The 25,316-nt window shown below is 37.2% G+C and overlaps 1 protein-coding gene across 2 annotated transcripts; it reads right to left on the minus strand.

Annotated features, from left to right (window-relative positions):
- Positions 1 to 22: 22 nt before the first annotated feature.
- Positions 23 to 23,580, minus strand: LOC124637287. Of its 2 annotated transcripts, XM_047173638.1 has the most exons (15): positions 23,430 to 23,580; positions 17,096 to 17,313; positions 15,372 to 15,527; positions 14,642 to 14,831; positions 5,222 to 5,382; positions 4,776 to 4,907; positions 4,274 to 4,453; positions 3,743 to 4,111; positions 2,879 to 3,650; positions 2,623 to 2,756; positions 2,180 to 2,338; positions 1,922 to 2,100; positions 1,710 to 1,842; positions 1,512 to 1,626; positions 23 to 1,380 (listed from the first exon to the last, which is right to left on the minus strand). In XM_047173638.1, exons 1-15 carry the CDS (start codon positions 23,506 to 23,508, stop codon positions 23 to 25), a joined length of 4,335 nt encoding a protein of 1,444 aa, XP_047029594.1. In that variant the 5' UTR covers positions 23,509 to 23,580. The 2 variants fall into 2 exon arrangements, with proteins under 2 accessions (XP_047029594.1, XP_047029593.1); XM_047173637.1 differs by lacking the exons at positions 2,623 to 2,756; positions 2,879 to 3,650; positions 17,096 to 17,313; positions 23,430 to 23,580 and having other exon boundaries at positions 15,372 to 15,488.
- Positions 23,581 to 25,316: the final 1,736 nt, after the last annotated feature.

Consider the following 25,316-nt stretch of genomic DNA (forward strand, 5'->3'; position numbering starts at 1 on the left):
ATTCAATCTATGAGTTTAACGTCTAAATTTTTTCCCTCTTCTGTGGGCTCTCATGACCAGTTATGCTACTTCTTTTTTTGCGGAAAATGTTAGTTAACATTGTTGCAATATGGGCTGAATTTTGCATTGATAAGTCCTTCTCCAGGTGAAGTAAGTTGGAAGCAGCTGTTGCAAAATCGTTAAAACAGTTGGTTTCTGTAATACTTAAACACTGGTAGTTGCTGATTCTAGCTATATCAGTGCTTAAAGTTTCCCGATACTGCAACCCTCTCATGGCACATAGATGTTTCATGTTATCTGCATCCTTTGATAAACCAGGGAAATTAACAATAAGGCTTAAACGTATGCCAGCACCTAAGAATGTAGGTCTCGCAGACAGATATCCCAGCTTTGCATCCCATGTAAAATCGAGCTTTTCATGGAGATAACTCATGATGTAAGATATTTTACTGAAAGCAAGGCCGATTTCCCCAGGAGAGTCTTGTGCAGAAGATACAAGTACTCGTATATGGTCGTGAACATTTATCCAAACAGCTACATTTCTGTCATCAGTGACGAATACACCACGGCCATATGGCCAATGCTTTCCATGCAATCTTGCCCAGTCATCAATCTCATCTCTATCGCAAAGAGCTATTAGAAGACCACTTGACGCTAAGGCTGCGCATATTTCAGATGGTTTCTCCAGAACTTCATTCATTGTGTAGTATGTCCCACCCTTTTGATCAGACTCGGGATTGGGTTCACTGAATTTTGAAAAATCTTCCTTCATCAAAAGTGTTGTTACAATTCGTTCTATTGTTTCCAACTTTCCTACTTTTAAATTCAAAGGCAATTCGAATCCTTCCAAATTACGTGAACATTCAATGACTCCAGAAAGCACAAATTCGTCATTTGGATCAATATTTAATTCTACAAGGGGTTCAGATGACAGCTTTGCAGACGAAGTGGTTACGAAATCTGATCTCGGATGTGTTGGCAAATCGGAATTCACATTTATATTATGAAGATCTTTCACAAGTGGCACTAAAAACTCATTAAATACGTCATACACATAGTAATCTGGGGCAGTGACTCCTCCAGGGAAGTCTTCCTCGACAGTTTGAAGAATGTTTCTATTGTCTGGAAGTTTTTTAACGGCAGGCCAGATGACATCGAAGAGATCGTGGTCTAATTTTGTAACTCTGTATTTTATTACATCGAAAATTGGCTTTTTCAGGAATCGTGCTAGAACGAGTGGTGGCGTGGCTCTATTGGAAGATGCTGATAACGGCGTTCGGACTGGTCTGGCGGACGCTAACAGATCATAACATCTTTCCAAGGTATCCAGAGCTTCAGGTGCATCCAAAACGCGTCGAGACGATACTTGATCCTCAGGCACTAGACATACTCAAATTAAAATTGCGGACAAAATTTCATTATTGTTAACAACTAATACTTATTGGTGAAACTGTTCATTTACAGTGCGATTTATTACTTTCAGGGTGACTCTTATCGCACATATTACATACCTTTGTCGGAGAACATACTTTGTGCTGCATCTTCACTTATTCCATAATCTGATAATAGTTGGTCAAAAGGCAGCAAATTTGGATTTTTCTGATACTCTTCAGCTGACTTTCCATTCTACAAGTACAAAATAAATATTCTAAAAAATGTTCACTCGTAAATATTGATAAGATATGCTACTAAATATAATATTTACTTACATCATCTAAATCTTTGGAGTTAGCACCAAGTTGTTGAAGTAGATTATAGTAATGACCATTATCAGGGAGTACGGCTGCGTAATGTAAAGCTGTTCTTCCTTCAAAATCTACTGCTGACAGAGTTTCAGGAAACCTACAAAACGTTATGATCAATTTACATGAACCACTTAATTTATTATGTTCTTTTATCAGCTTATTATATAGTATCTTACCTTCCACCTAAATACTTGATGATGTTAGTTTTCCCAAATATAGTCGCCACGTGTAATGGAGTTGCTCCGTTAGGTGATATTGCATCTCGAGCGATGGCAAATTTCCGCCGGTCTAGTGCCGCTTGGAGATCTCGTATGTTGCCTTCTCTCGCCGCTACATGAACTTTGTTTATTTTTTGCTAAAACATCAAGTTTATAAGGTTAATCTTTGAGCTTACCTCCAGAATTTAAATCTGTTTTGTGGGATTTTAAAATTACCATGTAAGTTGGTACGTTATCAAGAAAAGCTTGAAGTTCTGAATTCCTTGAGTTTCTCCCTATGAGCCTTGATCCTTCGCCATTTAAAACTAATGTAGCTAACATTTCCATGTTTGCATTGTTAATTAAATCTGTTACTTCTGGGTCTATTTCATTATCCTGTGAAATTACAAGTGTGGAATTAATCTTCAGAAAAATATTATAAAGATTTCGTGGTGTTTGAACTACAATCGCTGACTAATTGTAATTACTTGATAGAAGGTACAGATAACTAAGAAGCTGGCAAATCAATTCATGACAGTGGTGTTACGAGGTGTCTGTGAGAGTACACAGTGCTACAATGATGCTTCTAGTCTAATGAACACCACAATCAACTAATCAATTTACTGGTTACCTTTAGTCGGTCGATTGTACTTGATGGTACAAGTGACAGATATACTTACAACTACGAGAACTTCCCCGTGCACTGAGCCTTCTCTTTGCGTCATACTTGCATCCTGTGAATCCTGTTCGGCTTCACCATTCACAACACCTTCTATGAGACTTTCCTGTGTACTTCGGCCGTTGGTCACGTTTCCTTAATTAGCAAAATAATCAAAAATATTGAACTTGTCAGGGACCCTCTTATAATTGATTAAAATAACGAGGATTATATTTTGATTGTTTCGTGTATAGTGCCAGAAGAGATTTCGGCTTTACCTCTCTTGGCACTTCCCGAGTCAGATAGTTCTGCTGTGCTCTTAAGATTCGAATCACTATATTCAGACTGTGTCTCTCCTGGTACTTGAACGTCATCATCATCTTCACTGTGTTCACCATTAGCATTACCTTCGTGTGAAGCAGCACGAAAATCCTCTTCACCTTCATTGCTATCATTTTCATGATTGTTTTCATTTTCATTCTCATTTGTGTGGTGAGGAAGTGTTTCCCCAGATTCTTCATCATGTTGCTCGTTCTCATGTTGAGCAGTATGTGATTCGATTTTTTCGTCTTCGTCTTGTATCTCATCATGTGGATGTTCGGAACTTTCATTATTTTCAGCGGCATGCGTTGAATCTTCAGATTGTTCTTGATGATCATGAGACTCTTGGTGATCATGAGAATGTTGATGATCATTATCACCTTTTTCCTCATGATCTTCTTCAGTATCAACCTTTTTGTCGTTTTCTTCTTCAGAGTCAGCTGCTTTTTCATCAGCTTCTTCGGGATTAGCTGCTTCATCATGAGTCTCTTCTGCATTTTCTTCTTCATGACCAGTAGTTTCCTCTTCATGTGTAGCCACTTCTTTGCCATGATCAGTTGCATTTTCCGGACTGTGTTCCGGATCATCTTCAGTTTCTACATGGTCCTCTGTGTCTCCGGCATCTTCCTCGGTGGTCTTTTCTTCGTGTTCTTCAACAGCTTCCTCATCTTTTGCTTCAGTATCTTCAGGTTGTTCTTGTTCATGATTTTCTTCAACATCTTCTGATTCCTAAAATGCATAATAAAATTTTCATGCAGATGTTTATAAAAAAGCAACGCAACATAAGAGCATTCCGTGAAGAAGTGACATGCTATGCTCACCTGGTTACTTTCTACATTTGCAATGTGATTGTCATCGTCTTTTGTTGGTTTTGCATCATCTAGTTCAGGCAAATTATTAATGAGTTCATGCGTACTACTGCCCTTCATACCACCAATACGATTATCTGTGCCTTCAGACGCAGTGAACGTATTTGTATCTTTAGATGAAATATTTTCATTCGATGCCTTATGGTTCCTCCTTCGAGATTTTTTATTTAATTCAGCTATGACTTCAGTGTCCAATAGCTTCCAATCCCAAGAATTTGGGTAAGCACTTGAAGGAGTTCGGGGTGCATCGGGTAGTGTTTTGAACATATTTTTATCTATTTCTTGGGGCCTATTAATGTAGTAAGCTGGAGTTTTATTTTTCTAAAAATCATAAAGGTTTGTTATTTCTTTATTTATTTTGTAAAAAGTAGTGGAATTAATAAAACTTTTCTCATAAACTGTGATCATATCTACCTCAAAGAATTGAGAATGCAGTGTCAAGAAATAACTTCTATTGTTTTGCTATTTTGCTACTATACTTACGTTGTCAACGACACTTTCATCGGCTCCGAGACTGACTAGAGTATTGTATGTGTGTTGATCGTCTCTCATGGCGGCAGCATAGTGCAATGGTGTGCGGCCATCGTTGTCTACATCGTTAATACCTTGTGGGTACCTTTCAGCGATGTACTTGAGGATGCCACCGTGTCCCAAACCTGCAGCCTGAATATTATTTTGATGAAAGTTTAATTGACTTTAATGACTTAGGAAGCATAAACGGAAATGTAAACATGACTTTTAGTATTTTCTTAAAGAGATTCTGATTCAGGAACATATGTAGTTTAAGAGCGATTACTCAAACCGATTATAATTGATTGTCATACCACTCTGTGGGAAAGAAGGCAGGCTGTCTAAGACAAGGCTACAGAAGTAATTAAAGGTAAAAATAATACGAAAGAAAAGTTAAGGGAAAGACAGGCTGCTGACCAGGCTAAACTAATTAAAAGTAAAATAAACCAAACCAAAGGTAAATGAGTTATAATACCTTATGCATAACAGTCATGTTGTTAGCATCCCTGCTGGAGAGAGCGAGCGGCGGCACGGGGTCGCCCGCGTGCTTCATCAGGCCTTCTAGATCATTCTGCACCACGGCCGTGTGGATGTCTCGAATGGTGTTCTGAAAAAATATATTATTCTGTTAGTTTCACATTTTTTTTTTCTATTTAAAATAAGTACCCTAGTCAGTCACGCCACAAAAACATCGTTTGAAAAACTTGGCCATGTTTTATCTTAATGTCATAAATTCTCCATAGCATGGGGACGAACTCTATACTCCATGCAAGCTCCATACTCTTTAGTTCAATCCATATACTTACATAATGCTACAGGCCATTCATTTACTTATCTTACCTCTTACATTTTGTTATTATACTTACGCATAAAATTAAGTGTGAGATTAACTTCTTCAAGCGAGCAATATTCTCAACTTACCATAATATAAGGCACTGCCTCCAAGAACCGCTTGACAACGGGCTGGTTGGACACTTCACTCAAGAGCCGGGAGCCGTGCCCTTCCCACACGACGCGTTGCAGCTTCGCCATGTCGCAGTCGTGGCACCATATCCGAATGTTGTGGCGTTTTATCACCAGACCTGTGGGAAAAATGTTTCAAATTAGGAACGGAAAAAGTTTTGCGGCTCTGGTACATAAAGGGCTTAAGAAGGTACATGGTGGGTTTTAGTCAGTAAGAGTCTGACGCTGCATCCATAGCGGGAGGGGTATTTGATGTTCTGCCGGGGCTGCGGGACTGTTCGAGAGAGTTATCGCGGCCCTGTTACATATAGGCTTAAGACGAAACATGGTGGGTTTCAGTCAGTGAAAGTCTGACACTTCTTCATGCTGCACCCACAGCGGGAGGGGTCATTTGATGATTTCCCAACAAAAAAAGATATTGATGATATAATTATATATTAGTTAATGAGTTAGTTGAAGATCATAGGTATCTGTCAAATACTTCTTAACTTGTTAATTTACTGTGTAATTAATATAACGCAATCGATTATGTACAAGATGACTAATAGTCAAATACTTTGGTTTTACTATAATTATAGACATTTATCACAGAAGGCTATCTCAAAACATATTAATTATGACGTCGCATTAAGGTACTCCACGATGTATATCTTTCAGCTATTAACTGCTTTATGTTTTACCGCTATTACCCCTTATGTACTCTCGCTATATGCTCCTCTTATGTACTGCCTATTGAGATAACGATGGCGGTATATGCAAATGGAAATAAAAACAAAACACCAAATACAAGGTCCATTTCAAAGTTGAATGATTACGTCACTGGCAGCAATGCAAACCTACTACATTATTCAAGCATGTTCTATGCCAACAATTGCCTCCACATGTTCCCTCGTAGCAAGCCTGCATGCAAGATAACACGCTGTATCGCTTACCGACACATTACCACAGAAAGGAACGTCCAATATAATGCCACTACTTGTACCTGGAATTGCAATCGATGGCAAAGTTCAAGGTGAACACCTTTTACAAGAAAAATGGGTGGAAAATGCTAAAGCGGTTTTTTGGACAGCTAGAATATATTAACACTGCTGTTAATGCTTTATTGGATTTCGGTTTACGCAAGTCGGTTTACGTCATTAACTGTTCCGTTGAGGAATTGAGTTCTTTATATCAATTATAGTTATTCAGAAATACCTATTCAAATCATCTGGCTAAGGAAACACAATGATTGCAAAAATGGCTGAAGTTTACAAGGTAAACATTTGCCCCGGCGCATTTAATTACTGCTGTTCCTTTTAAGCTCAACACTCATCGACGGAGACTTGATAAGTTGTTACCGTGTTGTTACATACTAGTTACCATTTTAGTACCTAATTGGATATCCTCAAAGCTTTTGCAGACAATGTCTTAACATAGACTTTCTTTACGCGGTGTCCTGCGTGAGCGACGAACGCGACGCGACGCGACGCAACACGACGCGACGTAATGCGACGCGATGCTATACGCGACAGATGTCCTACGTGATTTTGGTCATTACTTCTCAAATCATGGAGAAGTTGTGTTACAATTTTGCTTGAAAGTTCATATTTAAAGTACGGACAGCAACAATCTTCCAACTTGTTTGTACTAATAAACGATTTCTTTAATATTTATGTTTTTTTTTGTCCCACAACAATCAACGCTTCTGAATAGTTCGCGGTGTCGCGTCTGGTCGCCCTCAAAACAAGTACGCGTTACGTCGCGTCTCGCCGCAGACTGTCACATAGGCCGCATGTAGGGAATTTCTTTGAGTTGATCGCGTTCGTCGCGTTCGCAGCGTCGCGTCGCGTCGCGTTCGTCGCTCACGCAGGACACCGCGTTACTTTTGAAACAACCCATTTATTCAGCCTATTAAACCTTCAAGTGGATCCGAAATGTTTTTCCTCAGATTCTTATCACTAAATAACAGTGCTTAACTCTCAACTATTGGTTAAAGGAAAAAAAACTTTCATAGATCGATTAACGAGGTGCGTGCCAATCAGAGCTGAATCAATCAAAAGTTGATTGAGTCTCAACAAATAGTTGGCTTCGTAGAATTGTCGAGATTATTATGATTGTAGTCTTTAACTTTAATAATAATTATGTTATGTGTTTGAATATGTTTGTGTGTTTGAAATCATCTGGTACCCAAGGCAATAATAAAATGCACTTATTGGCACTATGATAGTATGACGCATAACTACTTAGTCATATGCCTTTTAAATTATGGCTTATGATAGAAAATATCTCTTCATTATCTTAATAACCTTAACCTTTATATTATTCTTTGCTAGAGTTAAATGAAATAGTTCTATTTCAATAAAATCAATAACGAGGCTATGGAAAATATATCGACGAGCCTTCAGTCAGTACATTAGTGTGTTGTTTATATGTTTGTTACTTAGCAATACGGCCTAATTTAATGACATTTACGGACTTTACCAATTTCTTATTCCGTAATGTGACCAAATAGGGTATTTTGTTTTTAAAGAAAATTAAGGAAATACTTCGATCCTGATCGATTAGTTTGGGAATCGATAATACAGTAGGTTTAGTTAGGTTTCATAATAATTACCATAGTGGAATAGTAAGAATATAATATATCTCAGATTTTCGCATAAAGCTGAGCACATTTGCAACAGTACGAAAAACACATAGAATACTTTTTTCAGGCTCTATTTATGTGGTCTTGCTACCTATACAATTTATTGGTTTATCGTGTAATCTACTTTTTTATTTATGAAAAAATAATTTGAATCATTTTTTTTTTACACCAGTAAATAATACCATCACTTTAAAAAGCCGGAATTCTAAGTAAACATTGATGGCTACTTACATTTATGTCGACCTAAAGTGTCAAGGACATTTGTTATATTATTCAGGCAGACTGAAAGTCAGACAGATAGGTTTTAATACTTAATGACTTGGGCATCGATCGATGACATACACCTGTGCCCTTCGGCCTCTACATTCCTTTCAATGTGGGACAATCATCGCGTACAAAGTGCTCGTTCTTTTGTACGCTTTTCAATGCAGGTAAGCTTTTAGGTAGGTATAGAGTATATTTTTAATACCATAGGTTATTAGTTGTACTGAACTTTAAAACTGAATAATGAGTATTTTATTACTCTTCCTAAATGCCTGAGTCCTTCATATTCAGCATATCCAATTCAGTCACTCGACAATTTTAAATATGCCTGTATGAAGTCTGTAGACCAAAACAGGTTCAAACCATTATCAACTTATTTGTAGCTCATGATTTCGGAAAACCTACTTGACAATGCTGAATATCAACGAAATTTGTTCACATGTAAGCACGTTAGTGTATAGTAGGTACATACGTAACAAAATGTTAACAATATTGGAATAATTTGAATGGTTATCTAATATCAAACGTTAACATAAGTTAACGATTTGTTAAGCCTACCCTTCGATAAATGCTATTAGGGAAAGCTAAACGAGTTATAATGCATGTTTATTCTGATATTCATGTAATGTCCAATGCTATTTTTTATTATGTATAAAGAGAATGAACGTAAACTTTAAAACTTACATTATTTTGGGTTACGACCAGTTTTTTACTAACCCATCAAACTAATTGAAACATAAAAATCTCTTATCCAAGAGCCATAAAAAAGTGTCGTATTTTATTACGTACAAATAATAAATATGAAGCCACGAAATTGGCGAAGCAACAAGTTCGCGTGCCGTTACAAACTATCCGAGATTAACATAATAGGAATCAACGAAACACTCCGAAATACCGAAAACAAACTAGATTCTATGCGTGATACACTTAATTACCAAATTCTTTAAGTTTCAAGTGTTGGCTTGGCAGGCCCGGTCGTAGCAACTATATTAAATAGGCTGTTTTATTGCTCTGAATGAGCTGTAACTTTTAAAAGCGAACGGAAATGTTGTGTGTTGTTAACGTTTGTACAATTTTTTTCTTATTAATTTATTCTCGAATGTGACGATTCATTAAGGAAATAGTACACAGTGACATGAAAGGATTTTACCAACATAAGTAAAGATATTATTATTTCTAATGACTAGTTAAAGAAAGCTTGTTAGTAATCGGTCAATCGATAAACATTTTTCTTTTAATGCTAACGAGTTGTACGTGTTCGTCAAAGTACCTATCTACTGCTCATTACTCATTTCATAATTTGAAAACGCGCTATCAGGGTTTTATTACCTTACAAGCAAAAATGAGTTTTACGTCAGTGCACCTATTCATATAAAATCGTAACTATATAATCATCGATGGCCTTCGCGGATAACTTACGGCCGGGAATGACCAATCGTTTTCGGGAGTTATAAATAAAATATACATAATAACAAAAGGGGTGTGTCGTGTCGAGGTAGAAAGGCTTCCATAAAAATAAATATTCATGACCACGCAACACCAAGCCTGAAAGCCGAGCCTTCTACTCGCTAATGAAATTAATGTATGCCTGTAATATCGGAATGGACGAGCCGATGACAGGCTATGTCGTGACAGACTCCATGCAGCCTATATCGATGTGTGCCGCCGTTAATTATTAAAAAAATGAACAGTTTTAGAATGGTATGTCATATAAATTCTACAGGAAAATAGTAAATTTTTCTGAGTAATAAACAAAATGATTTCGAATGTCAAAAATATTCGAACAATCTTTTTCTCTTTATTCAAAATACCGTGAATAAATGATCTAACTTATCTACTCTTTTCCATTTTACTTAGGTCCAGTTAAACCAACTTTATCACTTCACAAATTCGATTCAACGATACCCCTTGCGAATGTCCATTGGCCGCCAAGCATTCTAAATTATGCAAAACGGCCATTATGATAAGAACTGTGGCTTGAAGGACATTTCGGCTCTATTTCAAGGTAGTTTGTAGTTTTCCCTTATAGCAAAATCGTTAACCATCGCTAAAAAATGTATCAGTAAACTTATAATGTCATGCAGCTGACCACGTTCATGGGATGGTCAAAATAATAGAGAAACATGGACTCTTTCAAACATTTAAAATATAATGTCTTTGTGATATAGTTAATGCGAACGTTTATTTAAGTAGGAAATGAGGTAGGTGGGATTAAACAGATATTAACTTGAAATGGATGGGAAATTATATCTAATGTCGAATGGAAGGAATTGTCAAACTTAAAAGTGCCTATTATATAACTTTTACAGGTCATTTCATTAAGGTGTCCCGTAACTTTTACAGGTTCAATGAAGAGTTCGCTGATCAATACTAGTAACGAGCAAAAATTTGAAGGCAGTAGAAATGCTCCTTAAGTATTGAAAGAAACAATTCATTGGAAAATATTTAGGAATTCCATGTAGACTTTCAGATCTAGACTTTCAGAGTGACACATCATGAATACAACGAGAGACCTACTTACGAATGTTAAGACTTTATCAACATAATACCTACTTTATGTTTTGTCACGAACAAGACTCTCCGTTAGCCGTTATGTATTTGATAATTTATCTATTCTTGGGATAAAAGACATAAATTAAGGTAGTATTTCTTTGTTAAAGTTGGAGAAGAAATTACCGTTGAATTCTTCTCATAGCTTCGTTTTATTTAGGCTTAAAACAAGACTAAGAAGAGCCTTTTCCATTTAACTATGTACACATTATGCTACAGATACTTATATCTATTCAAATGTGTAGTAGCGAATTTCAACCAACCTTGCCACAACCATAAATATTTCTTATGTATCAAAAAATACATTAATGCAGTTTTCAGGGCAATAAATTGTGGTCTCTTAAATTTGACTAACATAAACATGTCTGCAACGTCCGACATTTGTACGTTAAAACACTTATCTATGTACCGCAACACGAATAGCTGGAAACTAATAACTTTCAACTATTTTATATGCAAAGATTCAAGATATACTTATTAGTCTGTATTTTAAATGCACGTTAGCATGACATGTGATAAGGTTCGCTGATACTTAACTATGTATTTTTTTTTACAAAACAAGTTTTTTTTGACCGTTGAACTTGCATATATAAACACAAAAGCTGACTACAATTTTATGAGTTGACATTGGTAAACAACCAAAAAGAGGAGTAGAAACGAGAACATTTTTAACAAGTCAATATTCGATACTACTAAACTAAAACTACTACTAAATTTCACAAAACGAAGCCAACCAAGTTACCCAAGTTCTAACTTATCATAACTCGTACGTTCTAAACTTTACTCTGCAACTTTAAAACTAACTTATCGATGATACCCTTAATATAAAAGCAACCAGTTTGCATGAACGTTAAGTTCGCATGTTACCAAAATTCTTACATTAGTGAGCGTATGTACATATGTTAGAATTTCAAATACTTACGTGCATTTCAGTAGCACGTGTTTTTATTTCAGGTTGGTATTTGAGTAATTGTATGTTCCGTGGTGTCACAAATAACCAGGTCGTGTGCTTTCATAGGAATATGTAATCAATATGATACTATCTAGCTGGGGTTGGACGAAAATATATGTACATTGTACGTGGTTGTGGCGTTTAAGTACTCAGGTTTAATTGCTCTTGTTGTTATTTTGGCTTTGTTTGTTTGTGGGCTGATTTTAATTTAATAATAGTGTTGTATTTGTATAGTTTGTGACAGGCCTGAATATTTAATTGTAGGTATTAAGATTGAATGGTCAAGGGTGCCTTTTGAGCTATTCTTTTGTCACAGAATCACAAATAGGAAAAAGGCACAACCTATGATTTGCATTCTAAATTGAAAGTTAAAAAGGTCTGATCGTGGAATTTATTCTACTGAATAAACATTAAAATTCTGAATATATTATTTATTTATTTCAGTTGTTAACTATACTAACTTGCCTTCATATATTTAGAATATTCTAGAAACAGAACAAAGGAGCAACCGTCTTGTTAGTCGAGTGTTAAGCCGGCCATTAGTAATTGTCAACTATTGTTTACGAGTCGGCTGACACAACTGTTATTGTTACGTGTTTTTCTTATTATAAAGTCAAGTTTCTTACTTGGCTCTCTAATAATATATGTTGCTAAATTTAGTTGAAGAATATTTCAGATAGGAGAATAATTAAGCTTCTTTAATGTGTGTAAAATCAACAAAATAGGAATTCAGGTTTCAAAAAACTGGCTGAGAAATATTTTAATCTCTTTGAACTGAAACGTGGAATTTATTTTTTGGTAACTCCAAAATAAAGTTGTACAATCTTTTCAATAGTTTCAATTAAAGCACTAGGAACATAAATTGATACCCGCCTTTATTTATGTACCTACTACTAACTACACTTAATCAATCCTCAAATAATATAACTATATAAGTATGTACATAGTTAGCTTTAACCCAATTTAAAAAAACACACAACCACGGCGCAATACTGCAGCGCTTTAACATGCATATTGTTCATACAATAAAATTTAAATCATATTTATATGCGACAAATTGGGTGATTACCTACTTGTCGTGACTTTAAAGGACGTGGCACATTACAGCAGCACGGCAACAGCACGGCTCCACACCAGCATTTAAGTTGTCATTCAATTTAGAGCATTAAATCGTGTATATTATAATATATTTCGTAATGTCAATATGAAAAAGCCAACGGCGAGCAGTCAGCGTGCTTGCCGCTTCCACACAACTAGACTCGCCGCCCGCGTGCTGCAAGCGAGCGGTCCTCATGCGTACAGCGCGCCGACGGCGTGCTAATTGCGCGCCGACTCCGAGCCGGCAGCGACAATCATAACATCAATCATAATCGTCTTAAAATAATATTGAGTTTGCGGTGACAGCAAGCTTACACCTCGCGGCCGGCGCGCGGCCGGCGCGCCGACGGCGAGCGGACGGCGCGCCGACGGCGAGCGGACAGCGCGTGGTTGGCGCGCTGTCCGCTCGCCGTAGTCTTAATTCGAGGCGACGCCGTGCTGCAGCCGTGCTGTTGCGGTGCTGCTATAATGTGCCACAAGCTTAAGAGTACAAGCATACAGCAAACTTTTATTCGGCCGATAGTTTGTTTGTGCTCATAAATTAGTATGAAGACATCATCCTCCGAGCCTTTTTCCCAATCATGTTGGGGTCGGCTTCCAGTCCAACCGGATTCAGCTGAGTACCAGTGCTTTACAAGAAGCGACTGCCTATCTGACCTCCTCAACCCAGTTGCCCAGGCAACCCGATACCCGTTGGTTAGACTGGTGTCAGACTTACTGGCTTCTGACTACCCGTAACGACTGCCAAGGATATTCAATGACAGCCTTTTTTTTTTTAACGACGTCAATAATCATCAAATGACCCCTCCCGCTGTGGGTTAGCAGCGGTGAGGGAGTGTCAGACTCTTATTGACTAAAAACCGTCGTGTTCCGTCATAGGCCTTTTATGTACCAGGGCCGCGGTGGTATTGTTCGAAAGATATCTCTTTAACCCGCAGTTCAATGACAGCCGGGACCTACAGTTTAACGTGCCATCCGAAACACAGCCAATGGTGTCTAGCCTGTGCTGTGGTCTGTCGAATAAATGACTTTTGATTTGATTTGATTTTTGACTATCGGCCGACTGTTTAGTTTGCAGTTTGCGGGTATTTAAAAACGAACCTCGTTGCTAGCGATAGTTTCGTGTACAAACAGTGAAATACAATGTGAAACTTCTTTTACAATGACTCCGAAAACTTTTAAGGAGTTTAGACAGCTATATGTATGTGTTCGGCTGTTTAGGAAATTGCATTTGTTTTTTTTTTATTTGGCTTTGTTAGTTTGAAATTAGAATGCATTGGTGTTAGGCATCGATTTTGCAGCTAATTGGAACTTTTTGTTGTTAAAGTTTTCAGGCCTGATCTATTGCCACTGTTTTGTATGTGTAACTTCAGTACGATGTTATTATAATTTGAGGCAGAAAAACAGCGGGAAGGATTCGTAATTAACTCCAATATAATTATCAACTGTTTAGTGTTTTTTTTTCAGGAGAGGAAAAGCCCTATTAGCAGCAAAGATTGATGATTGATTTGATTTCATAACATTAGACCAATTTTTCGCAACGTCTTATATGATTTTTAAAGACCGAAGAGAACTATTATTAAAAACTTGATTCTTAATCGAGTTGTCAGCTAAACTCGAAAATATTGTACCTACTATTACAGCTTAATTTCGAGTTATAGTCAAAAACTTTTATTTAGTAGATAGCTTATAAACGTTATTCAACAACAGTTAAAAATATGGTAAAGTGACATACGTAACTTTTAGCCATCTTTGGCTTACTTCAATGAACACCATTTTCCGATATTTTCCTAAAATGAGTCATAAGACTCATTTTAACAAAATAATCGATATAGCTGAATTAATTAAAAGTTTTAAAATAAATTAAACATAAAGGCACACATCCACTAACCTGCGTTCTTATTATCGCGCGCCATGGCGTCAGGTAACGCGAGCAGCTCTCGCGCGTGTCCGCGGTAATGTGCGGGTGTTCGGCCGGACGCGTCGCGAGCCCCCCGCGCCGCGCCCGCGGTCTCTAGGAGCGCGGCCAGAGACGCACTGTCGCGGCTTAGTGACGAGTAGTGCAGTGGAGTGCGACCCTCCTGAATAACGTCATAGTATGGAACATCTTTTGGTGTGGAGATGTGAATGTAGGTCGGTAAGATTCCTGAAGGGGCTGCGGGCTGGTCGAAAGAGTTACCGCGGCCCTGGTATATAAAGGGCTTAAGAAGCGGGAGAGGTCATATAATTATTTCCCATAGAAAAAGGCAGTGGGTAACACTGATCAGAGTCTGAGAGAAATTCGAGTCGCTTATATAGAAATCGGTCCCTACTAACTGTACTACCATTAGGTACAAATCACAATTGTATACCTACTGTCAATTTCACAGAATGATGATGCGTACCTACACTTAAAAAATAGTTGCCTACGAATTAATTGCAATTAAGTTCAGGTAGCTAAGTAGTTTAGCCAAGCAGTTTACAACACTTAGGTGATAATGTATCCAAAACAAAACCTTCACTAATTGTTTGAAAGCAACGTTGTCTCAGACATTCTTCAGCTTAGAGGCATAAATAACAAAGTTAGTCCTACATAACAAACTAAAGACACTACTTAAAAACGAATCACATTAAAAACTTACAGAATCCTTCTGATGTACCAGCTGAGGGTAATTCTTAACGAGATACTCGGCGATGTCCATATAGTCATAATATACGGCTTTGTGCAGCAACCCGACGCCGGCTTCGTCCTTACACATCACGTATTTACGACGGTTGTAGTCACTCTCCAGCAATTCCTGGTGGAAAGAGTTAGGCGCTTTGTACACGGGGCAACTTAGAAAGTTCCTAAGTATGCGATTGCTGCCGTTGCTGCGGTCGCTTCGGATGGACAGGATGGAGGGATGAAAACCTGATGTGTCGCGGTTGACGGATGAGGAAACTGGTAACTTTAACAATCGTTTAATAGTATCTAGTCGCCAGTTGCGACAATAGGAAACTAACTTATTCATCGATTACAACTACTGAAAACTGTTGACAATATCCGGAACTCAAAACTTCAATTTCTAGGCGTGCGCAGTCCATTTGAGATGTATATAAACAACTAGTCGCCAGTTTCTCAACGTGCAAAGCGCCTTTTAAACATTCAGCAAGCTCTGAAGACTCGTAAACAACCGTGCTTATCGTGCTACGGTTCGTAGCGCTACGCCGTAGCAGTCTCGAAGCACGTTGCTACGAGATATTGGAAGCTGGGGAAGTTGAATTGAGCTGTTAATTTTGATATACTGTGAAAGTTTATGTTGATTTGTTTGTTTGTGAAATAAATACAGACAGCTAAAAACAGATTGATCTGAAGTTATCTCTAGCTTAAAAGTAATAATAGACTTTAAAAAATACTTTACGTGGAAGATTTGTTGCTATGAATTTTTTGTCCATTTCCGGTATAAAAGAAAACATTAGTTTAAAACACCACTGTATTAGTTTTAAGTTGTATATATATATATAAGTTTATTTTATTTTATTTTCAATTAAAAACATTATTTATTTGCTTTACTTTACTTTTTATTCATTTTGATTATATATAATTAACCAAATTACAGCCTTGCTATACTAATCAAATAAGAAAATCCGAAAACAACTTACGGCTACATTTTATGTTGTACAAATAAACATTCATTGGTATTAACATTACCATATGTGTTCCATCACCTTGAGTACATATTTACAGTGATGTTACACGAGGCACGATGTTTGCGAAGCACTTTTGTTTGAGCCTGTACAAGTCCGAATTTGGAATGAGTGAAGGTTTCACGGAAGCACTTCTGACTTCCACTGTACTATTATGCTATATGAAATGTAGGTACATTATGTGATCACTATTTGATAATATTTTTTTATACATAATTCATTATCACAGAAATAACAAGTAACGCTTAGAATAATACTAGTCTCATGAATATGTGACAAATAGGTATTTTATTTGCTGATGTTTTCAAGGAGTATTAATGACTTTTAGTGAAAGTTGCATTATAATTTTATTTTAAATCCATTACGGCCACTTCAAGGGGCAATAATAAATTCCTTTCAAAATAAAGGTCACTTTAGCATACTTTTTGTCATTGCAGGTAATCTTTTTTCTTTGTCGCATATCGCCGTAAACTCTACAACTACAACTTTTCTTTTTAACCAGATCATTTATCTACATACAATATGAAGGAAACATTTTTTTGTTTGTTTGAAATTCTTTTACAGTTGAGAAGATACTTTATTCCAGAGTAACTCAGTCTATATTTTGTCGGATGAAACAGCTAGTATAAAATACATATAGCTTCATATCACTCATCTATTCAAAGATTATTTTTATTACCATCAATACCTGGAGCTCAAGCAGCGATTCCTTTTCCACTGCAGCATGGAGCGCGTCACACTTAGCCACCAGGGTCGGGAGGTGGCTGGACAGCGGTAGACCTTCAGCCTCAGCCAGTAGTCTCCGACCCTGGCCAGCGAGAACTGCTCGTTCCAGCCTGCTGTCAGCTCCACCTCGTGCCCACTGGCGTAGTTGAGCTGATGATACTACGCCCACCACTGGGGAAAACAGAATTAGGCTTTTTTTCACTTACAACATAGAAGCCAGTGTTTCTTAAGTAACTGTTTTTAAACGGTTTAATTTTTACCACCATTTAATTTAATAAGGATCATATTTACGAATCATATTTGAAAATTGAATGTAAAAGTTTATAGTATACATTTCTTTTAAGAATTATTATTGATTAATTTATAGCTTACGTTGTCGGTGGACATAGGTATTAAGTATTGGTAAGCTAAAGTTTTTGCGCGATCACTATTCAAAATTAATTATTATCTACATAGCCTTTTAAAACCTGCATTGATCTTTCAATCTCAATAGATAAAAAACTAAGTACCAGTTCACTGTTTGTTTACGTAATTATTAATATGTAACTTTTATTCGTGTTTTTAACACTAAAGGATTATGGTTACTGGCAAAGTCCTGCGTTCAAAAGTAGTTTTATTAGAGAAAAGTAAACTAAGTAAACATTGCATGGCGATTGATTGACAGGTTTTAATTGCATCTAGATTCTTTTTGGATTAGACTAGGAAAGGAAAACAATATTGAGTTCATTTAAGTACCTATTTTACCTAGAGAACTTTTACTATAAGATACATAATTCATAGATTGTGACTATAAAAAGGAGTAATAGGTCAAAAAGTTTCCGCCGTGGTTGCATCTGCGTCCCGTAGGAACTACTTGGCTTTCCTCGATTAATGAGCTATTTCCTACTACCTACAATATTTTTTCAAATCACACCCTTCCGTTCCGATTAATGATTTAATTCCTGAGATTAGCGCATTCAAGCAAATACTTCAGCTTTATAACAATATAAAATAGAAGATATCAACAACGATTTTATCAGTTAATCGGATCAAATTCTTCTTTTCAGAACACAGTTTGGAGTTAGGAAGTATTCTGGGGACTTTTATTTATGTCATTTTTCACAACGCACAATTTAATTACGAAGTTGATGGTAGGGAAAGCTCACTGAAACTGAAAGTATTGCGGACGCAAGAGCGATCGTCTTCAGCGATATTGTGACCGCCCGTGATTTACTGATTATCTTATACAGAGTGTTCAAAAGCTGCCCGACGTTTTTTCATTATTTTTGTTTGAAATTTATGGGTGGACAACGAGTTCGTCAGCGATGCTACCAATGTGTACAATCTATAATGCTGTGAAACGATTTGCAAGGCGTTTTTTTACAAATGAGGTTATTTTTCTATAATTAATGGTTGCAGTTCGACTGAATTTAATTGAAATAACGATACTAGCTTTGTGACGATTGCAAAAAATACAATTTCTTCCCAAGCTACATTATAAGTTTTTCACAATACTATTCTGAACTGTTATTTATACCACCTCATTAATCTATGAATAAATAAAATATTTCCTATTTTTACTCCCATAACGTGACTACATAAGAAACATCCTGTTTGAACCGGTTATTTCTGGTGTTAGATTACGAGATTTATGCGCTAACAGCCGGTTGTAGTACTTATCGCGACATCTGCTGACCTTACCATGTTAGGGCGAAAACACACTCTACACATGCAAACATAAGTAGTACTATCATCTTCATATATCACTCACTATCGATAAAGGAAGAGAACTTCTTAACTAATTAAAGAATATTATTGTTTTTTTACAATTTCGAGTGTGTTTTGGACCTTATTCGTGTTTCTATCACTTACATTTTCAGTTCAGTACACGTCAAACAGTTCAACATAATAATGATATGCGACAAGTCCATGCTAGAATAATTCAGTGTTTGCGTGAAACTGGGTTAATTAAGATTAAGTGTTTTTAATTTATACCACGATTATAGTGCTTGACGGTGTAAAAATACTAATTTAATTATTACATGGTGTGATGGAATTCATCTCTGGTATTAAAATATGACGCATTAAAGTCACTGTGTTCATTTTATCAGTGACGTACTTTCATAAATTCGAAATGATGTTTTTTTTTAATTATTTGCAAAAGTATGAGAACAAACTGAAGGCTTTCGAACAATTTAGTTAAATTTTACTAAAAATTTACACAAATGCGTAATAATCAAATATAATATTTGATTGCTTTATGAGCTAAAAAGATAACTTTTAACATAAATTGATAATCATTATAAAAATGTCCTTTCAGGAGCCACTGAACTACTAATATGTATCTCTAATGTTGCCCATTAACCCACGGTATCTAAGCTAACCCTACAATGACATGGAAAGTGTGACGTGTGCGTTGACACCATTTAATGGATCGTTATAGGTGAACAGCCGAGGTGATCGAACCCCATCGATAGTCGCACTATAGCTGCCTCTATTTACTTATATGTGCTACTAATTTGTAATACATTGACGGCTACACGTTAGGCTGTTAGAAGGGCGTCTATATGTCCGTACAATGGTTGAAAATTGCAGTATTAATAGGTAGTTTGGTAAAAATGTACCAAAAATGTATGGCAATGTTTGAGCCATTCCGTATGCAATGAGCTTTAATAAATTTAATTTATATTTAGTAAGTATTACAGGGTGTATTTTTTAATATACAATGCCTGGTTAAATATACGTTTTACGGTGAATACTAAACAGGTAAAGATACTTTCGCATTTATAATCGTGTGTCTGCCATATAAGGGACTGCAGAGTCCAGGACCTTAGGGAGTGAATTGCAGGGAAGTCGACACGCACTTTGAGACAACCTTAATATCGGATAATATACTTTAGTCCGACCGGTTTATGAAAATGATCCATTTTTCAGTAGCAAATTAATTAATGGTAAACATAATTAAATTATAAAAAGTCTGAAAATTGCAAATGAATGTTATCCTATATTTCCAGGTAGGATATTTAAAATACAAGTTCGCTATAATTTTTATTTTAACGATTTCGGATTTCTATAACCGATCCATGAGTTGTTTTGGGATTGCAGATAAAATTTAGACATTACCTTCAATCTATATCTCAAAACAACGGATAGATCAGTAATTGAAATCCGCAGTAAAAGGATATCATTTTAAATTATAAGTACATAGCAAAATAAACTTTATGGTTGTAGTAATAAGCCATAAAGATACAGTGTAACTAATAATACATAATGTAGATTAGCTAGTCTCACGGTATAATGTGTGATTGCAATGCTTATGACATTTACTGCAAAAACGTCGGATCACGACATCACGCTAAGGTCGAATCGCGCCCACGTCGTAACCAGCACTTGTTCAAATAAATTATATTTTCATTTACCTAATTTACTCTCAAATACTTACAATTTTGCACGGTAACCTAGACCTGACATGGTTTTGCAGAATTATTCTATTTTGCCAATCACTTCAAACTCTTTTCACACGCGAGTAATTAAATAAAGTTAACAAAGACTACGAAAGTAATTTTTTCACTTCTTTATTTTACTTCCCGCCATGTCACAGAGTGTTGTCAAAAGTGACACTTATTTAAAATTGGAATGATATATCGTGGCCGACTAGAAAAGTATTTTTTTTTATTAAATGCAAAGGGCATTCGGTTTTCAATATGATGTTTGTAGTACGGGGTGTAATGCGATCTTCAGATTATACCTATTGGGTACATTTAACTCGATTTTAGTAGGTCGACATTATTAGCCTCCTATAATAATCCTAGCGTCATGAAATTGGCAGCTGTATGTAGTTCTGCTGTACAACAATATGGTATTGTTGAACTGTTCTGATGATGGAGCCGGAAGATATGAAATAGAACTACATGATGGAACATCTCCAGGTTACGCAAGTCCAAACTCAGCATATCATTGCTGTAAGTATTTGAACTTGTTAGAAAGGTCTTGTAATGTACTTTATCCACGAATAAATTTTGCATTTATAAAAGCGTGTTCTTTAAATTAATATATTTTCAGCTTGCAGTTAGACTACTAGAAATGTTTAACACAATGTTAGACGGATAAATTGCACAGGAAAAAACCTTTTAGTTTTATATGGCAATTTGGTCCGTTTACATTCGTTTGATGGGGTGCCTGTAGGCGGATAGTTTCCCGGCTAGCACGCGAGCTCCCGTATATTTTCCAGACAGGCTTCCATCGAGCTGTTTACATAGAGCTTTCGTCGAGCAGTTCGAATGGCCTTATTTTTTTAAATATCGATTTTCGAACGAAACTTTTGCTTTAAAAAGAAAATTGGTTTTGTTCAAAGTAATGGCGTTTGTACTTAATTAACCTGATAAGGTGAGTTTCTGGGCCCTTGGTTTTCCAAGGGACTGGGTCAATTATTACTAACGGTTGATCATAATAACCTGTTTTCGCCCTAAGGATTGTGATGGAGAAATACAGGGCGAAGAACACACCTCTGCATTTCCTTTTTCTGGACATGCAGAAGGCCTTCGACTGTGTTCCTCGCATGATGATCCCGTGGGCGCTGCGGTCCAAAGGGGTGCCAGAAGTCTATGTTGACATTATCCGAGACATGTACCGGGATTCCGATTCAGTGGTTCGGACCGCTGTTGGTGACACTACACCCTTCCCTGTTACCGTTGGAGTACACCAGGGCTCCGTCCTTAGCCCGTTTCTGTTCAGCGTGATACTGGACTCATTGTCCGAAAGCATCCGAGATGCGCATGAGCAGCCCCCGTGGTTGCTCATGTATGCTGACGACATCGCGCTGGCAGACGCGGACAAGGGACGGTTGGTGCAGCGTGTTAACATGTGGAAGGAGTCACTCGAGAACGGCGGTTTGCAGCTGCATGTGGGGAAGACTGAGTACGTGGTCTGCAACTCGACAGATCCCACCTCCGTCTGCATAGACGGTAATATGGTTGAGCAGACGGACCAGGTCAGGTACTTGGGATCTGTCCTTCACGCGTCTGGTGGCATCGATTGCGACGTCAGGGCACGAATTTCGGCGGCATGGGCCAAGTGGCGTGAGGTGTCTGGTGTCATTTGTGACCCTAAAATGCCGGTTAAGCTGAAGGGACAGGTCTATAAATCCATCATTAGGCCTGTCCTTTTGTATGGCAGTGAAGCGTGGCCTGTGCTTGAGCGGCACAAGCAGGAGCTGCGGGTCACGGAGATGAAAATGCTGCGCTGGATGTGTGGAGTTACGCGGAAAGACCGCGTTAGGAACTCGCGCATCCGCGGCAGCCTTCATGTCCGTGACATTGCAGACAAACTGCAAGAGTGTCGCTTACGCTGGTACGGACACGTTTTACGGAAACCGGCCACTTACGTGGGGAACAAATGTCTAGCCATGGCGCCTCCGCCCGGCCGGGGCAGACTGGGTAGACCCAGGAAATGCTGGCTTGACGTTGTAAGGGATGACATGCGTGCCAATGGACTAACCACCAGGGATGCCGAAGACCGAGCGAAGTGGAGGAGAAGAAGCAGGAAAGCGGACCCCGGGCCCGGAAGGGCAACCGGGACAACGCTAGGATGATGATGATGATGATGATGGTTGATCATAATAACAGTTAAAAATATGTCTTATCGACAAACCTTCAAGTTGTGATAATTATGTTTCTTTGTTTTACAGTTTCAGTAGTCCTGACGTTTCATCATTAAATATTTAGAAAGTATTTATTTTCTACTAAGTCCTCCAAAAATCATCATCGGTCAGCTTTAATAATAAAATTATAGGGGTTTATTTGTAGTAGTAATTGCTAGTACATAAAACAATGATAACATAAGTTTATATTATAATTCGCTTTAATCAATGATTTTGGTTTAGGGACTTACTGATAAGTCCCCACGGCATTAAACTAAACTACGACTTACTTACCAAATGTCCACGTGCAAAATAATGTAATTAAAAAACCGGCCAAGTGCGAGTCGGACTCGCGCACGAAGGATTCCGTACCATTATTCATAAAAAAAATCACGTTTATTGTATGGGAGCCTCCCAAAATATTTGTTAAATTCTAGTTTTCAGTAGTTGTTGTTATAGCGGCAATAAAAATACATCATCTGTGAAAATTTCAACTCTAACTATCACGGTTCATGAAACAATCACACTGAAAACAATAGGGTCCCATTTTACCCTTTGGATACGGAACCTTAAAAAACGTCTCGAAGATCGTAGGTATCATTTACGTAATTGTGTTTTGTGTTGTTTGTCGTGTCATGTAGGTACTAAAATAAAATAAATATGCACTTACATTTAGGTGGACTGTAATGCACGTACATTCCATTCTTCTTTGAATTTCGCTCCGTGAGCCATTTCTTCACGCCCTCCATGGTCGGGAGCAAGGCAGACACGTTACATCATCGTACCACAATACACTATCCAATTTGTACCCACAAATAGTCCATCAATACCTATTTAATTACACTCTACAGTTTCATGTAATTGTTACAAGTGAAGAATATTGATTCAATTTTCTTTTTGGCATGGCGTCAAACTATAGTAGATAGGTATATGAATCGAGTTTTTAAATTCTTTCAAAGTTTTTATCCGTGTGTATATGAAGAAGCTATTCATATCGAAATGTCATACTACTTATAATCGGTGTAACGGTCAATCGATGAGTCGTGGCTGTGTGCGATCGAAAACGTTTCACATAAAATATTTACCGAAGTCCGACTAACATCGTTCTGCTAGCCCTGGCTACGAAAATTACTTTCAGAACTTGTTTGTTACAGAAAACTTACTGTTTAGAAACCTACTTTTCGTTAAAGATAATGATGCTTAACAATTTTTCCTGAGAAGTATTTGTGATGCACACAGACACACGAAACACTGCCACTGACATTCGAAATTGTTTCTAAAAATCCGAGTTCTCGAAATGTTCAAGTGCCTACACCACTTTTGAAAAAACCTTCAAAACACTCGTGTCCAAGGTTATGACGTCACTGTTCCACTATTATGCACGTGCTAAGATTCGTATGTATGACTATAGTAGGAACCTATAGAGCCGTCGATATAGTACAGGAGTAATGGCAGGTGTATTATCAACTGGACGGACTGGTAGCTTCACATCAGACTTGCTATCTAGCGATGCAACAATACGTACACCCCACCACACAAGTTTCTACCGATCTTAATGTCAAAGTTGTGTATTTATCGACAGAATATTCAATATTTGCAAACGACTAATATGGCTAGGTAAGGTACCAATGTATTTAGTACAGGAATTTCAGAGATTCAGTCCAAAAAGTAACTGGAAAATTATTGCGAAATTAAGTTAACCATGAAAGATCCTCTAAGCTAGCTTCCTAGGAGCATAGATAAAATGAAGATTTTAAGAATACTGGCTGATAAGATTTTAAGTATCCGTATAGCCATTTGGTCATTTCGTGCGTTTCAAGATAAAATTTTGTCTCGATATCAAAACATTATCGTACTGGTAGAAACTTTAGACAGCGACCGTATGTGATTCAGCGAAAAAAATAAATATATAATGCGAGAACACAAAAGCACCTGACATCGGTATTAATGATCACACCACGCCACCCTTTCTTCGTCTAATTATGCCCTTTCGTGTCACGGTTTTTTAAGAAATTGCTTCGATGTTCTAGCCTGTCTCGTCCAAGAAAATGTTATCTATCTATCGAAATAGTAGACTTAAAAGTTGTTAGTTTTGTTAACCACGAGGCTTCTGATTTTAAAATGATAAAACGTCTTTAAAATAAGGCAGACGAAAGTTCATTGACTCAGTAATGTAATATGTTCCTTTTCAGTACTAATTATTCCCTCGAAGCATACTTTGCAGTAATCTATACTAATATTATAAAGAGGAAAACTTTGTTTGTTTGTTTGGTTGTAATGGATACACTCAAAAACTAGTGAATCGATTTTAAATATTCTTTCACCATTAGAAAGCTATATTATATCTCGGTGCGGGCAGAGCTACCACGGAACGCTGGTGAAACTGCAGGAAAACGGCTAGTAAAAAATAAACTATAATGAGGAATAAAATAAAATTATTAATAAACATGGGAAAAGCATAAGAGATAAATATGTCGGAGATAGTCAATAGTACGGTCACTGAACGAGACGCAAGTGCGCCAAATTGTTGATTCACCGGAAACGCCACCAGAGGGCG

This window comes from Helicoverpa zea, chromosome 16 (assembly GCF_022581195.2).
Source record: "Helicoverpa zea isolate HzStark_Cry1AcR chromosome 16, ilHelZeax1.1, whole genome shotgun sequence".
NCBI lineage: Eukaryota > Metazoa > Arthropoda > Insecta > Lepidoptera > Noctuidae > Helicoverpa > Helicoverpa zea.